The sequence below is a fragment of the Sebastes umbrosus genome, chromosome 15, assembly GCF_015220745.1.
Source record: "Sebastes umbrosus isolate fSebUmb1 chromosome 15, fSebUmb1.pri, whole genome shotgun sequence".
NCBI classification, from domain to species: domain Eukaryota; kingdom Metazoa; phylum Chordata; class Actinopteri; order Perciformes; family Sebastidae; genus Sebastes; species Sebastes umbrosus.
Window position 1 is genome coordinate 30,370,726 of NC_051283.1, and position 15,603 is coordinate 30,386,328.

The 15,603-nt window shown below is 43.6% G+C and overlaps 1 protein-coding gene across 2 annotated transcripts; it reads right to left on the reverse strand.

The window, feature by feature from the left end:
- Positions 1 to 1,441: 1,441 nt before the first annotated feature.
- On the reverse strand, positions 1,442 to 11,037 carry tcf19l (transcription factor 19 (SC1), like). 2 transcript variants are annotated; one of them, XM_037795916.1, is made up of 6 exons: positions 10,637 to 11,037; positions 8,361 to 9,367; positions 6,116 to 6,285; positions 4,637 to 5,030; positions 3,686 to 4,187; positions 1,442 to 3,281 (listed from the first exon to the last, which is right to left on the reverse strand). In XM_037795916.1, the coding sequence occupies exons 2-6, from the start codon at positions 8,629 to 8,631 to the stop codon at positions 2,930 to 2,932; spliced, it is 1,689 nt and encodes a 562-aa protein (XP_037651844.1). In that variant the 5' UTR covers positions 8,632 to 9,367; positions 10,637 to 11,037; the 3' UTR covers positions 1,442 to 2,929. The 2 variants fall into 2 exon arrangements, with proteins under 2 accessions (XP_037651844.1, XP_037651843.1); XM_037795915.1 differs by having other exon boundaries at positions 10,633 to 11,037.
- Between the last annotated feature and the right edge of the window lie 4,566 nt (positions 11,038 to 15,603).

A 15,603-nucleotide genomic window follows, 5' to 3' on the forward strand; every position in this document is an offset into this window, starting at 1 on the left:
TTTTGAATTACAACGACCGACTCATTTGCACTGAATTCTGCTTTTTCTCCATTTTTTGTTTACATCACAAAGGTTTCATAACCTCCTTTTTTTGGTTCTAACAGTTTCTCATCACTCTCAATTCTCCCTCGCCAATTAAAAAGCATCACTCTCAGCGGTATGTCCTCCGTAACATCCTTGTTAAGACCTTTCCAGTTGTTTGGCACGCACACATGAAAGCAAAAGAAACAACGAGGAGCGCCAACAGCAGCGTGACGCCGAGCGACGAGATGAGTGATGTGGTGAAGGAGACGGCACATTTCTTTGAGTGAAGCTCGGAAGACGTAAACAGGCATTTAAACACCTTCAGAGCTCACAGGCTACGAGACGAAAAGAGGATGCGACACTTTTGGTCTTTACTGGCGGATGAAACGTACAAAACCAAAACACAGCTGACTGAAGATCAACAGACAACACTCAAACCTTCTTCCTCCTTTTTACATTTGAGTAACCAAGCAGCTCCTTCAACTTCCTGCTTGCTTTGTGATGTTGTGTAGACCAGGGGTTCTCAAACTTTTTAGGGCGCCTTAAAGGGGAGCCAATTTTCCCAGGACCCCTCATAATCATAACACAGATTAAGCATAATGCTTACTACCATCTGTACCTTCAGATGCCATTGGAACTATTTGTATTCTAAAACTTTTCAACCTCAATACTTCAGACCTGTTTGATAGTCATAAACAGAAACACATTTCAGTATGAATCATGTTAACACCACTTTGTTCTGTCCTGATATTCTGGGTGCTTTGTAATCAGATGGAGCTCGGCCCGGTTTCATGGCTTCATTCGCCGGCACCTGAAGACACATTCTGGTCTCCCGTCGCCGACACTCCATGGAACTGTCGTCACATTTTCTAAATTTAGCTGCTTTGGTGTTTGGTGCACTTGATGATGTGGACTGACTCAAATATCTCTACATGCTTGCCAGCCAGCTGTCTGGCTAATAAGCTAAGCTAAGCAGCAGCAGGAACGGTTCGTTGTGCCCTGAGTGAAGTGACTGATTCAAGAGTTCCTAGTAGTAGTAATGGACCCAATATGCTGTGACCTGAAAGGTGCTGACGAGAGGTTAACGTCACGCTGCCATAAAGTGGTATCGGAGCCGTTTTGCGAGTACGAGTACATGAGCTCAGTATCGGACCCGATACCCGATACTGGTATTGGTATCGGTGCATCCCTAAATGCTACAGCACAATTTTATAATTCATAGCTAATTCTTTGGACCCCCCTGACAGAGTGCCACGGAACAACACTCAGAGAATAACTGGTCTAGAGAGCTACTTGCATGTTACATCCTGCTGCACTGTGTCACCAGTCAATCCAGACTGTGCTGTAACCAGTCTACTCTTAATTATGACATTAACAAGTTAAAACAAAAATACTTATTTTAGAGTTTTTTTCTGGGTTTTTTTCTGATTTTATTGCTCAAGAATCAAGAAGTTTTCTACATTTTCTTCCACTTCAAATAAAACAGCCATAGTGGTATGATTAAAGTAGACGCCTTTTTTACACAACACCAGCCAAGACAAACTCTATTGTTAACACTACTGTTATCTGGATGAGTCAGAACTACTATACAGGTTATACGAGAGGTAAACTGCTTCTTTATGATAGACTGGTTTTGACCAGGCGAGCCAATCAAAGACAACATTTAGATTTAAATACTAGAAAAGGTGCTTAAGAGAAGAATTTTGAACCAATTCAAGCAGCACCTGATAAAGACATGTGTACATGCTGTTCAGAGGTGGAGGACAGTTCTGTCAGGACACAAGCGTCCACTTTGAGACCCGGGAGTTCAGTAGTGCGAAGAGATCGATCTGTAGGGAAGACTCATCTACGACTCAACCCGCCAGTCAGAAACGACGAGGCCTTCCTGAATCTGTTTATCCGCGTTACATCAGCGGATGATATTTCATGACATTTCACTGGTAATGAGTCCCTCCCAAAGCAGCAGCAGCCGCCACACTGTCAGTCTGCACTCAGACGTCTTCTAACAACAGTCCCACTGCTCACATTCAGCCCCCCACAAAATCCAGCAGCTGCTTCTGCACAAGTGCCTTCAAACATTTGATTATCATCCCTCAAGCGCGCTCATCAGCAGCTACAATGGGAGTCTGCTGACACATTTCCTAGCATTTAATTGTCTTGAAACATCACACGCCCACTCCTAGACAGCTGCTGCCACCCTGAGAGGCTGCACGGAAACATTTCATCAAGTTTTATCGTCACTGAGGTGGGAAGATACCGGCCCAGCGCTGGTTTCTCTTGGGGAGGGAGGGAGGCTGTTGTTGGCCACCCAAAAACACGGAAATAGTCGTTGAAGGTCCTATCCTGCCCTGAAAACTTGGCCTTGTAAAATAGTTAAAATAGTGTAGGTGGCTGCACTGAGACATCTGAGAGTGTAAAGACTCCGACTGCGGCGGCCGGATCTGAAACGTTTCATTAATCTTCCTGAAGGCTGCCTGCCCCCTGGTCGACGACAGCCACGGTGGGAGTGTACTCAGAAACATTTCATCATGTTTTCCCGCCCCTGACCGCACCTCTCCAGGCAGTCAAAGTCATAATGAAATCCAACCTGAGACATTTCATTACCGTTTCAGCCCTGAAAGTGAGCGGGTGAGAGGTTTATGAAGCAGCTGTGTGACTGTTGGGTCACAAATCCTCAAACTTGGGGAAGATCAGGATGTAAAGATTGAAGGAAACTCTGTTCCTGCGCTCGCCAGCGGCGGTTGCGGTGAGAAAGAAGCACTGCATGCTGGTCGTTAGAAGAAGAAGAAGTAGCAACCTTCGATGAAATTGATTTTCCACGAGCGTGGCTGAAGGAAATAAACATTTTAGGGAACTTGAAAGCTTGAAAACTGGATCCATCGTCTCAAACTGGGATTCTCTCATATCAGCGACAGCCACAGTGGAAGTCGGCGTTGGGGTCCTTCAGGAGCTTCTTGCGGTCCACGTGGAGACAGTCTATGTGGTACCAGGCGTCGCACACGTCACACTGGATCCACTGCACCGTGTCCTGCTGGGGGAGCCGACACCGCGGCGCCGCGCACGGCTCCACTGCCCCGCCCGTCGCCTCCCCCTCTTCCTCCTCTTCGTCGTCGTCATCGTCCTCGTCGTCAGAGGACGAAGAGGAGGAGCCGGAGGAGGACGAGGCGGAGGAGGTGGAAGAGGAGGACGAGGAGGATGGAGAGGGCAGGGAAGGCCGGGGAAGGAGCGGGTGTTTTCTGGGGCGGCCACGGCGCTTACTGCGGGGAGAGAAGAAGAAAAGACGGACAGAAGGAGAGAAGGAGAGAAGGAGAGAAGAGGAGGAGGAAAGAGGAAGAGACAAGTTATTGTTAAAGGATGTTTTACATGTTTAGATTTCTTAACATTCAAAAAAAGGGAATAAAAATCAGATGGCTCACTCTGTAGTGTTACATTCTGTTATATCAGCGATTAGTTCACAATTAACCTGATTATTAATAGAGAGATTAATAGATAGATTGGACATAACTCAGCATGAAAATGACTTTGGTGACTCCTAGAGGTGTTGGGACAGAAAAAAAAGAGGTGCACTAATTCTACAGATATATATATCATGATATATATAACATGATATATATAACGGGGCAAAGACAGAGATTTCTGGAATCCTCCATAAACATCCTACCTTGTTGGATGGTGAAATCTGTTGAACTGCACCCGGCCTCTCTCCTCTGTGCGGATCCTCACTGAAGGCGAGGCCAGACTGTAGTTCTCCCCTCCGACCACCAGAGGGGAGAATACCGGAGAGCTGTGAGCCCTCCGCCGGCCTCTCAGCGCCGTGGTAGAGCTGTGGGCGGGTTTCTGTTGGCGGAAAGCTGCGATGTTGCCGTGCATCACCGTCTTGACCCGGTGCACTTCCTGTTTGTGGACTGCGGGGTTGGTGAAGGAGGCCTGGAGGAGGTGGTGGTTGAGCCTGCTGTTCGTCATGGCGCCGTGGAAACTGCCGATGGTCCTGATGCCGACGGGGAAGGGCTTGGCCTCCAGCGGCCGTCGCTGGACGTCGTTGTGGCTCTTGTGCTGCAGCGGCAGAGGAGGCGGGGAGCTGAAACTCTCAGACTCTGACTTGTAGAGCCGTCGCCTCTTTTTCCCCCTCGACCTCTGTCCGTCCTCCACGACTCCGGCTGGAGCTGAACAACGTAGAAATGAGAATATTGTAAAAGGAGTAGCGATCACATCTAGACAGTGAAAATAATTTAGAAGCCTGCATGCGTCTGAACTCGTTAACTTTAACTGTGACTTCGATGCTGATCAATTTATTTATAGTTGCTCTTTTTCTGCTGTTTTAACCTCGTTAGATTTTCTTCAGTGAAAACTTGAATTAAAAAAATGTTTTTTGCATGAATTTTATCAGCCTGAATAAAAGCTAATATCCTTTACACTTCCTTAATTAACTGACCTGGGTCCAGGTTAATTAACTGACCTGGGTCCAGTGTTAATTAACTGACCTGGGTTCAGTGTTAAAAAGGCCCATTTTAAGCGTTGCCAAAAAACACATTTCCTTATAAAAGCGTTGAGCCTCCCAACGTTCACAGAAAGCTCGGCGTGGTATTTATTGCAGCATTACGCCGAGCCTTACCTCCTCGACTCCGGGGCTCGTCTGAGCTGTCGTCCTCGAGGAGCACCGTGTGAGCCGACTTCCTCCGGCTCCTGGACGCCGACTGGAGGCACTTTGCCGAAGGTGCCGAGGCTGCGGAGGAGAACGACGGCGGCGTGGAGGGCGGGAGCAGAGAGGACAAGCCCGCGGCCCGAGGAGGCGGAGAGGAGGAGCCGGGGTCCGAGGCGGTTCCCTCGTGGCTGTGGCTCCTCTGGAAGGTCCAGGCGCTGCCCTTCATCTTACTCAGACTGCCGATGGAGTTGAGGATGACGGTGGCCCGGTTGATGGACAGCTTGGACAGGTCCAGGTTGGCGGCCACCTTGCGGTCCAGGTTAGTTCTGATCCGGTTCTGTATGTCGGAGGAGAAAGTGCCCGCCTAGGAGACGAGGTATACAAATTAGAACTCCATACAGTTGAGGCCAAATGTAAATATCCATCAGGTGCTTGTATCATTTGTTTGGCACATGTATTTTCAGAAGAAGTCTCCTTCTGTTCAATTTCTACATTAATGAGCAGGTTTTTAAAGCTCCCCTCCGGTATCCAGTGTATTCGGACATTTCTATGATATTTCACATTTATTTTAGTCACTTCCTGACCAAGTTGATTAAACACACTGTTTGCCAAATAAATCATTTTGTGCTCAAAGTAAAAAAAAAGAAGGTTGTCGCTAAAATGGGAATATGACGTATGACTGTAGTAGAAGATGCAGGTCAAAGGTCATCCTCCAAGCTGCAAGCGCACTCATCTCCCCATTTTGGAGTTTTGCCGGCCTCTAACAGGTCCAGACGACGGTGAGCGCACAACTTTCAGCCCAAAAGAAAACAAGAGAAAAGTCCCGTTAGAGAAATAAAGGAATCTCAGTGCGGCCCGGTGCGGTGTCGGTGTCGGTGCGGTGTTGGGAGCTGAGGCGAGAGCGGCCGGTGCTGGTGGACGGTGCACCTCTAAAAACGTCCCGAAACTGCATTTCAAACGGTGAACCTCTGTCTATCCGTCCTGCGGTGCGCTGTGGCCGGCGTGCGGCGGTGCAGCTCCTCGGTGCAGCAGCAGCCAGACGGCCGGCCGCCTCGCCAGGAGGAGACGGTAAAGAAGAGCGCGAGTGAGAGAGAGTCGGTGTGTTGCGCTAATGCTTTTCTCATTTTGTGGTCCGATAAACAGGAAATGCATCAAAACTGGGTTGAAAAAGGATGCAATCTGGTTGCCATGGTAATGAATTACGTCTGACTGTTAACCACACCCCCATTCTCTGTTTGAGAACAAACGTTAATTGAAAAAACAGGAAGTACCTCTGGCTGGAGGGGGGCTTTAGTTAAAGTCTGAATAATGAGAGCGTCTGATTCTATCTTTTAAACGGCACAGAAAGTTGACTTTTCCTTCCCATATGGGACGACGTAGATAACCAGATGTTTGTGCACAAGCAGTTTTTCATGATATGTCCCCTTTAAAAAATAACAACAGGATTACCTTTGGGATCGTGATGGCATCGAAGTCTAGCGGGCGAACTTTGACCTTCTGGAAGAGGAAGTAGAACTCCGGGCTCCCTGGAGACGACTGGCCGCCGAAGGTCAGCGTGTCGCCATCTGAGAGCTCCCACTGGACGCCGGGCTGGAGGCGGACCTCGTTCACCCAGGTGCCTAGCAACACAAGTAGAGCAATGAAATCTACTGCCGGCACTGAAGCCTGCTCCTTTAGAGACTCTCAAATAGGACACACAGACGTGGAAGTGGTCGGAGCCCAAATGAACACAAACAAGCAATGCTACCTGGCGCCACACCATCACAGAATTCTGAATATATATGAACATCTGACAAACAAGAAAGAATAAATCAAGCGAGCTGAGCCACCAGAGAAAGCCATTTGTTGACGGTGTGTTTATAGCTTCCAGAGCGGGGGGGAAGTGGAACAGGATTTGAGGAGCTGGAAGGCTACGAGGCAATCAAACGGCCACGACAGCACCAAAATGAGAAATGTACAGCGAATACTAACATGTAATTTTAATAGCAGAAATGAAAAATGTGTGAAACAGACTGTGAAATTACTTGAAAAATTAGGCAGTAAGAGTTTAGTTTAGATCCTGTCAGACACAGTCCATCGGACGGAAGCAAAGAAGACACAACTCTCCCTCTCGGTCTCCTCCTTCCTCACCATGTACTCTTCAGCTTTCACTAAACACTATCAGCCATCTGAGGTAGACGGATTGAATACCTCTGACATAGGATACGGAGCCGTTTCACAGAGATCACATCCACTGCTGGTGCTTAGTCTTCAACACTTTGCTCCTTATTACTCCTGTTGTTCATTTGCTCCCCTTCTATCCCTCTGAACATTCACCTATCAGATCCATCTCATTCTCTCCGTCGTGGACGACCACTACGGACTGATGACTGTATATAATGCACTGATTATTAGGGCTGGGACGATACACCTATCTCCCAATTCAATACTATCACGATTCCATATGTATTGCGATTCTACAATTACTGTGACTTTTGTTAACTTTGTTAACGCTAGACCATGAGGAAGAGTTGAATCATACACTTCTAGGGACTTTCCGTTCTCTTTATCCATCCATGGTCAGCTCCATCGGGGCCGTTTCAATGCATTTAACATAAATGTCAGTATCTGGGTGCTCTACAGTCGTAGCGTCGGCCCATTTGACCACGGAGACGAGAGCGACGGCCGGCTCGACCGTAACGTTTCCGCGATACGATAACGTTTCCTGACCGTGACAGAGTTAGCATGCAGCTTTAGCCGTGATGTCTAGCTCTGCTTTTCCTGCAATGTGTGAAACCCAAAGTGTTTCCATCCTTTACTGGATGTGTAGTGTTTACCACGCTGGATTTAACATGTGAGGGTGCAGGGCGTATCCTCCGCCGTTTTCTACTAGGTCGTTTCGGCTCGCTGCATTTTGTTTTGGTTGACGGATACGGAACAGATCTGACATCACGTTACTCAGACTACAACAATAAAAGCAGTAACTTCCTTCTACATCTGCATAGACTCAAATGAAGCAATATATAGTTCAATAAGATATAGATTCTAGATGCCAGGTATAGATTCTGGCATTAAAAAATCAATTTTAAAATAAGAAAAGAAAAAATCCAGATGTGTCACACAGGACAGAAGACCGGAGCGGACATCGTGCGGACCGTGAGGAGATAATCACTGAATTTGACAAAAAGCTTACACTTTACTTTTTTTCTCCATCTTTAAATCGGCATATGTCTTATTATCATTAAAAATTAAAATACAAAATGACGGGCAATAATAGATTATGATCTGGTGTGAATGCAGCTTTGGCCTCGGGCTAACAGCTCACTGAGCCTGGAGCCAAGTGCAGCGTGAAACCCCCCCCCCGTTCTAGTGGGAGAGATGATTGAAAAGTTTTCAAAGTTGAGGTTTCAGAGATGCATTTAGCGCTCAACGTGCTTTCGTCTGAGGCTTCACCTACTCTGTACGTCTACAGCTGGGTTTGGGGAGTTAATAGCTGTGTGTGTGTGTGTTGGTTTGTGGGGCTCAGCTGCTGTCAGGGTACAGGTGTTAGTACTTCAGCAGAGGACTGTGTATGTGTTTCAGCGCGTGTGTATGTGTGTGTTCACAGTATTTAGTATCTGTATTCTTGTTTCTGTGTGAATGTTTCTGTGTGAATGTTTCCCCGTATATTTCTGATATTTCTTGTAAGAGGGTGTAAAACTTGTGTGTCTCTCACCATGACTGCTCCTGTCCTTGATGTGGACCCTCCAGCCCTCCTCCTGCGGCGCCTCGTCACCCTCGCCCGCCTCCCTCTCCGCGTGCAGCTCGGCGTGGATCCGTGACACCGTCGTGGAGTCCAGCGTGACGTCGCACAGCTCCGCCGCCCGGCCCAGTCGGAACACGGAGTGGCTCAGCGCCGGCCTGAACGTGTACAGGTCCCGCGCCGAGTCGCCGGCCGACGAGCCGATCCGAAGCAACTGGAAGCACGGCTGCACCCCGGACAGCATGACTGATGGGTTTGATTGTCTAAGCCCCCCCACCCTCACCTGCCCAGAGGCCCACACCCGATCTGTGACAGGCCCTGAGTTACAGGAAGCTGCAATCCATTTTTGGATTCTTTGCTAGTGGGCTGAAGTTAAACTGAAGGCATTTGACCAAAAGGTGCTGCCTGCTAACATAAAGCTATACCACAGGATGAAATATACTGTGAGAGTGGGAAGGTTACAGGCAGGTGGAGCAGCCCTGAGAAACAGGTGTTTGCATTAGTATGGAAAGCTGATGACTTGTCGTGCCCTGCTGTGAATACATGAATAAATAATGAGGATACGGAGCACTGTATAAGCTGCTGAAGTGTGGAAATGAGCTTCGGCACTCTGTTATGAGCTCAAACTCAAACAGACTAAATCCCCCGCGGAGCGGAGGCTATAAGCAGATGGATTTGAGAATAAAGAGCTTCAGTAACGTGGACAGCCGGTGTGTTACTCTGTTGAACCAAAAGGTGCAGTAAACATTAAAAAAAAAAGTAAACCTGCCAAAAAACAACTTGACAGCCGTGACTCTTAGCTTGAGTTCTGACGTTTAATATTTTCCAGGTTTGAACAGCTGTCATCTGTGTGTTCGTGTGTTCGTGTGTTCGTGTGTTCGTGTGTGTGTGTGTGTGTGTGTGAGATTAAAATCCCAGGCTCCTGACATCAATTACAGGTGGGAAGCCTGACAGGGTGGAACAGCTGAGGTCTGTGTGATCTGAAAGAAAACAAAAAAGACAAATCCTTGAAATAAAAGAAAAGGCCTTTTGCTTAATTGCTCTACTTAGTGTCTGAGAAACAGCTTAGACTTTAGAAATGTGATTTACTTTGACACTTAAAGACGACATAAAAAGCACAAAAACACGTTTCATTACAGGATCGCGTTAAATTAAGATAATGTCACACTGAAACAGAACCATACAGATGCTCATTTTACAACTAGGGGTGTGAGAAAATATAGAGATAATATTTATATATATGCAAATGTAGATCTCACTGTTTTGATTGCATAAACATGTCTTAGTTACAGTATCAATAATACTAATAACAAGAACTGCACGATACTGTATACTGACTGTGCAATATCATTACTACTCAGGTGTAATTCTCACTGTGCAATATCATTTTCCTCTTGTGCAATTTTGTTAATAGTCTGTTTTTTGTCAATACTCTATATACTGCTCCTATTTTTGTACTTCATTCTATTTAAATGCTTCACATTTTGTTACACTTTCATTAGGTCTTTTTTTACTGTGTTAGCTGATGCATCTTGTTTTTTGCTGCTGTACACTGCAAATGTCCCCACTGCAGAACTAATAAAGGAATATCTGATCTTATTAGTAACCCCTGTATCATGATGCCTACCATATAACCAGATTATTGCAGACACACAGCCCTGTTTACAACAGAACATATAAACTGTCACTAGCTGCAGTGTGCACCGCATGGACACAAATCAGACTTCATATTGTTACACTTTGTTTAGCTCTTTTTTACTGTTAGTTGATGCATCTTGTTTTTTGCACTATCCCCTTTGCTGCTGTACATTGCAAATTAAAAAATGAATATCTGATCTTATTAGTAGCCCCTGTGTCATGATGCCTATCATATAACCAGATTCCCTGTTTACAACAGAGCATTATAACCTGTCACTAGCTGCAGTGTGCACCGCATGCAGTGCATCAGCTGCATGCACACAGATCATGGGATCACCACACAAAGCGAGACACAACCAGAAATGACCGGCTTGTCACATTAAAACCTCGTTTCTGCAACAATAAGTGCAGATTATATCCTCGTGGAATCTGCAGATTCACTTAAACGTGCATATGAAGCAATGACTTATTAGTAGTCCTGGTTTTGTTTAGCTTGTCAGTGAGGAACAGGATTAAGCCTGAAGCCTGAAGCTGAATCGAGCTGTCGTTAGTTCCCTGTAGGACAGAATGAAAGTCAAAGCTTCCTCTTGCAAACATCCAAACAGACCTACTCCTCTCTGACATCTGATATCCCTCCGCAGACCGTCGTCTTCTGCTCCACCGGCCGGATTCACCTGCTACGACTTGAAATCAAACTCTAATGTACTAGTTTCTGCAGAGGTTTTGTTGTTTGCGTCGGTGCAGCTTCTGTCCTCCCAGGAGGAAGTCCTTTGAAATTTGGCGCGCCAGTCGCAGGGCTTCCTAGTGCTGGAACGCTACGTCATATCCTGCTGCGCCCTGATTGGCTGATGGCCAGGGCGCCTTCTGCAAGGAGCAGGATGGGCCTGTTGTGTGTGCGTGTGTGTGTGTGTGTGTGTGTGTGTGTGTGTGTGTGTGTGTGAGCTGAATTTCCTGAATTGCCAACATCCAGTAGAAAGGGGGCTGTGAGGGTTTAAAGTGACCATCGCAGAGCTCTGATGATAGATATAAAAAAGGGGACGATGGAACTAAACGTGGGTTAGGGTTTGGGAACATGCACGACATTTGCTAATATTTTTTGCATAAAGTCACAGAGAGAAGTGTGGTACGAGGCTGCTGCTGTTTAATGTGTGTTATACTATATTATACTGGTATGCCTGAAGCAAAGAAAGGGTCGTCTTCCTAAAATCCTCAACACTGATTCAGCAGACTAGTGTGGATGGAGACACAAATATAAAACAGAAACAATGACATGTAAAAAATATATATAATATGTAGTAATGGCATACAGATTGACAGATGGCATGATAATTTTGATTACCTAGTTAGTTTGCAACCATCCATGACAACTTAAAAAACTTTAGGTTGAATTGATTACCCTAATGCAGGGGTCAGCAACCCGCAGCTCTTCAGCTCCTCTCCAGTGGCTCCCTGTGGATTTATAAAAATGGAAATGAATAACTGTTTTTTGTTTACATTTTCATTTTTATTTATCACTGTTGTAGGTCTATGGTACGACGGTACGACGGAGTATTAGGGCCACATTGAGGGAAAAAAATAAATCTGAGATTTCGAGAATAAAGCCATAATATTATGAAGTATTAATTGTACGTGCTATTTTCTTTTTTTCTCGTAAAGTTATAACTTTATTCTGGAAATCTCCAATTTCTTTTCCCTCAATGTGGTCCTAATACTCCGTAGTACTTATTCTGAGAGCGAAACCGTCCATGAGTTTATGATGTTTGCCTTCTGTTGATCATCAACTGGTAGGGGTGCCCCTCTCTGACAGAAAACCCTCTTCAGTACCACCAACTGTCTTACACACTGAAGTAAAAGCACTCAGAAAGTGTTATGTAAGTAAGCTGCAGCCCTAAAGCTGCAACACCCACTCTACCCACAGGCAGGGGATCTATTCTCTATTCTACCAGCTACTCCGGGTATATTTGAAGTTGAAGAGCTGATATTGATCTGAAAAATGTTTGAAGACTCTGAGATTCTTCTGTAGACTATTTATTTAAACAAACGCTGTCCTGGCATTCAAATGGGAAATTCTTGAGTTTGTATGAATGAAATGGAAAGTGCATGAAAAGCAGAGACACACACAAACAAAATTAAACTTTTGATTGAAAATTCATTTAATTGGAGTTATTCATTCATTACAGAAAAAAGAGAAGCTTTATAAAAAGTCTTTGCAGGATGCCAAAAGGTCTAGTATATAGTGCCAGTATATAAATAATCATTGATTTACTCTTCAAGCAAACAAGGGGGTGAGGCCACTTGTCCATGGCAGTTCAGTGAAGTATCGTTAGAGTCAATGATTACCCAGCTTTAGAAAAAAACAAAACGTCATGAGATCTGAACTCTTCGGTATGAAGCATTCAAGTGATTTCAAAATGAAACGACACACCAGTGGCCAGACCAGAATATGTAGTATCAAAAAACATCTGGGTATAACATACAGTACCGGCTCAGTCGCACAGCAGTTCGTGAAATTTAATGTTTTGATTTGTGAACCGGGAAGTGTAAAAGAGCGGTGAACGGCATTTAGGGAGGAGGTCGGAGTGGGTCAAAATACACAGGACTTCCACCCAGTAGACTCCATGTCCCGTGTGAAACCACAAGTCAAAGTTGATTGATTTGTCACGTCATTTCTTTACTTAAGTTACAGCACTTCCGGAGATATCTTAACCCAAACAGTGATCTTTTCCTAAAGCAAACTAAGTAGTTTTTGTAGTAGTGGCTATAAAAGGGAGTCAGCAAACTGGGGAAACTCTCGTGAGATTGTTAGTGTTAGGAACTGATCTCGAAGGGTTATGGTTAGGCATTGACCTTGAATAGTTAAGGTTAGGGTAAGGTCGTCGGGAAGTGAGTCTCGCAAGAGTTTTAGCAAGGTTTTGCAGATCTCAGATCAGATTTCGTAATTAGTGCGTGCCCTTTTTTTGTCATGTAACTTCAGTACTTAAGTTACTGCACTTCCAGTGTTATTTAAACCCAAACCAAGTCGATCTAACTAAGTGTATCTATCCCTAAACCTAACTAAGTAGTTTTATTTTGAAAAGACTAGAGCAGAAATTGACACGTGCCTCACGTGTTGCTGGACATTCATAGGAAAACGCACAACAACAATACGTTGTTGAAAGTCATGGCTGAGGGTCACACAAAAAAGGAAATTTGTGTCTATGTACACGAATCAAATAGATTACGTTTTGTGACTATTTCACGAACTGCCGTGAGACTGTGTTGAACATACTGTAATGTCTCCTTTCAACTGTTCTTTTTTCACTTACAACTTAACTTGCACTATCCTGAGGAATACACACTTCAATGTTAAATCAATCAATCAAACAACACAGTAGACTTGTTGCCTTTTACCCAAACATACAGAATACTAGCAAAATAGAGTTATATTGGGCTGAAAATCAACCACAAAAAGGACAAATCTACATTTAAACACACATGTAAACCAAAGCCAGACTGTCCTAAATGAAGTGTTTGTGTCAGCTTCATACGTCAGAGTTCACACAGATTAAAAAAAAAAAAAAAACATACTTCATTTCATCCCACATTTCTTTAACAAAAACATGAAGAATTTGATTTAGCCTCTCATAAGCATGGACTTTGAGTTCAAGTGAAAAGGAAAGGTGATTTTTTTTCATGTAAAAGTTTTCTTTTTAGTTGCATTATTTGTTAGTTTTTGCAGAAGCAACAGCAGTAACATTGACAGTGAGTATATTTCTCGTGCCTGAGTCTTGTGCTAAAACAACTAATCTAATTTTACCTCTAGAGCTATCCTAACTCTGGGGTTTCCCAAAACCATTGTACAACCATAGGGGAGCGTATATGTTCTGTGGAGAGAATGCAACTTTTAATGCCCATTAGAATGATGAATTGAAAATGTAAAATAAACATCAGCTTCAAGTCTATATATATATTCTATTGTCAGCGATATTAAAGGAGAGTACCGGTGTCATTTTGGAAAAAACAAAAACAAAAATGACGTTCCCATACAACGGAACTAAAATTACGTTTCAAGGGGAAACCTATTTTTTTATGGATTACGTTTGTTTTTAATGTATCACAAATACGTCTGTAATGAGGTCTGCACAGGTAGGAGGACTGGCTGTGGACCGGTCAAACAAACACAGGACTTCCACCCAGGAGACCGCTGTTTGTGTCCCGAGTGAAACTAAAAGTCAACGTTGACTTATTTTAATTTACATCCTTAGCTTAATAACTTAACAAACATACTTATCTTAAACCAAACCACGATGTTTTATTTTTTTTACGAAATCTAATCAAGTAGTTTTGATTAGGGATGCATCGTTACCGATACCGGCCGATACTGATTCAAATAGCTGGCTCGGATATTGGTGACAATGGGGGCCGATCTATTCAATTCAGTTCTATGTTTATATACTAAACACATTATATACTGGAAATTTTAATTCCTCTTAATTTTTAAGATTTTTTGCTGGTGTACGTTTTATTATTTGAATAATAAAGAACAATTAAATAAATGTATATATATATATATATATATATACATTTATTTAATTGTTCTTATATATATATATATATATATATATATATATATATATACATATATATAAAGTTGGATTGGTGCATCCCTAGTTTTAATGCCTAAACCTAAAAAAGTAGTTTTGATGCATTTTTTGTTTCAATTTACTACGTTAACCACATGTCTAAAACAGCGACCGTGATCCAGGAGAAATTACATTCCCTCGAAACGTAATTGAGGATGCAGTTCAGATGTATGGGAACGTAATTTTCTTAAAGAGACAGGGTTGTTCCGGGGCAGGACGATGTAAGCGGGACTGAGTCAAAACATTCAAAAGTGTTAAAGGAGAGTATCAGTGTCAGTTGAAAAAAAGAAAAGAAATACTGATGCCTTTGATAAAAGCATGAGCCAAAATGTTAACAATCATTTATTTTTATTTTTTTTTAATGTAAACTTTTATTTCCTCCCGTGATTGACAGAAATGAACGTGTAACATAAAACACTAAGAAACGCTCAACTCAGATATCATGAAATAACAATAAAACAAACTATAGTTTGACTCAGCCACATGGAGGCTTCAAGTTTTCATATTTCATGTATTCATTATATATATTTTTTAAATTTCAAAACCATGAATGGCAGCAAATAGCTTCTACTGAAGGAGAACTCTTGATTCGTATGGACACCAACAAGACATAAAGAAACCGGTGATGATTGGCAGTAACCTTTAAAACAACCTGCAGTATTCTCCCTTCACTATCGCTCTGAATGCCAGCAGTGAGAGGTGATATTAAAGGGGACATATCATGCTCATTTCCAGGTTCATACTTGTATTTTGGGTTTCTAGTAGAACATGTTTACACGCTTTAATGTAAAAAAAAAACACATTGTTTTTCTCATACTGTCTGTCTGAATATACCTGTATTCACCCTCTGACTGAAACGCTCCGTTTTAGTGCCTGTCTCTTTAAGAGACTGGGTTGTCTTATTTCACAGATGGTAGGTTGATAAGCACTCCAGATACCTATTATTTAATGATATG

Bases quoted from the DNA above. Each gene is read 5' to 3' on its own strand.
- tcf19l (XM_037795916.1), bottom strand. From the start codon at position 8,631: ATGCTGTCCGGGGTGCAGCCGTGCTTCCAGTTGCTTCGGATCGGCTCG. The intron at 4,188-4,636 runs GTAAGGCTCGGC...TACGTTGTTCAG, and splicing joins CGAGCCCCGGAGTCGAGGAG to CTCCAGCCGGAGTCGTGGAG. The intron at 3,282-3,685 runs GTAGGATGTTTA...CTCTCCCCGCAG, and splicing joins AGATTTCACCATCCAACAAG to TAAGCGCCGTGGCCGCCCCA.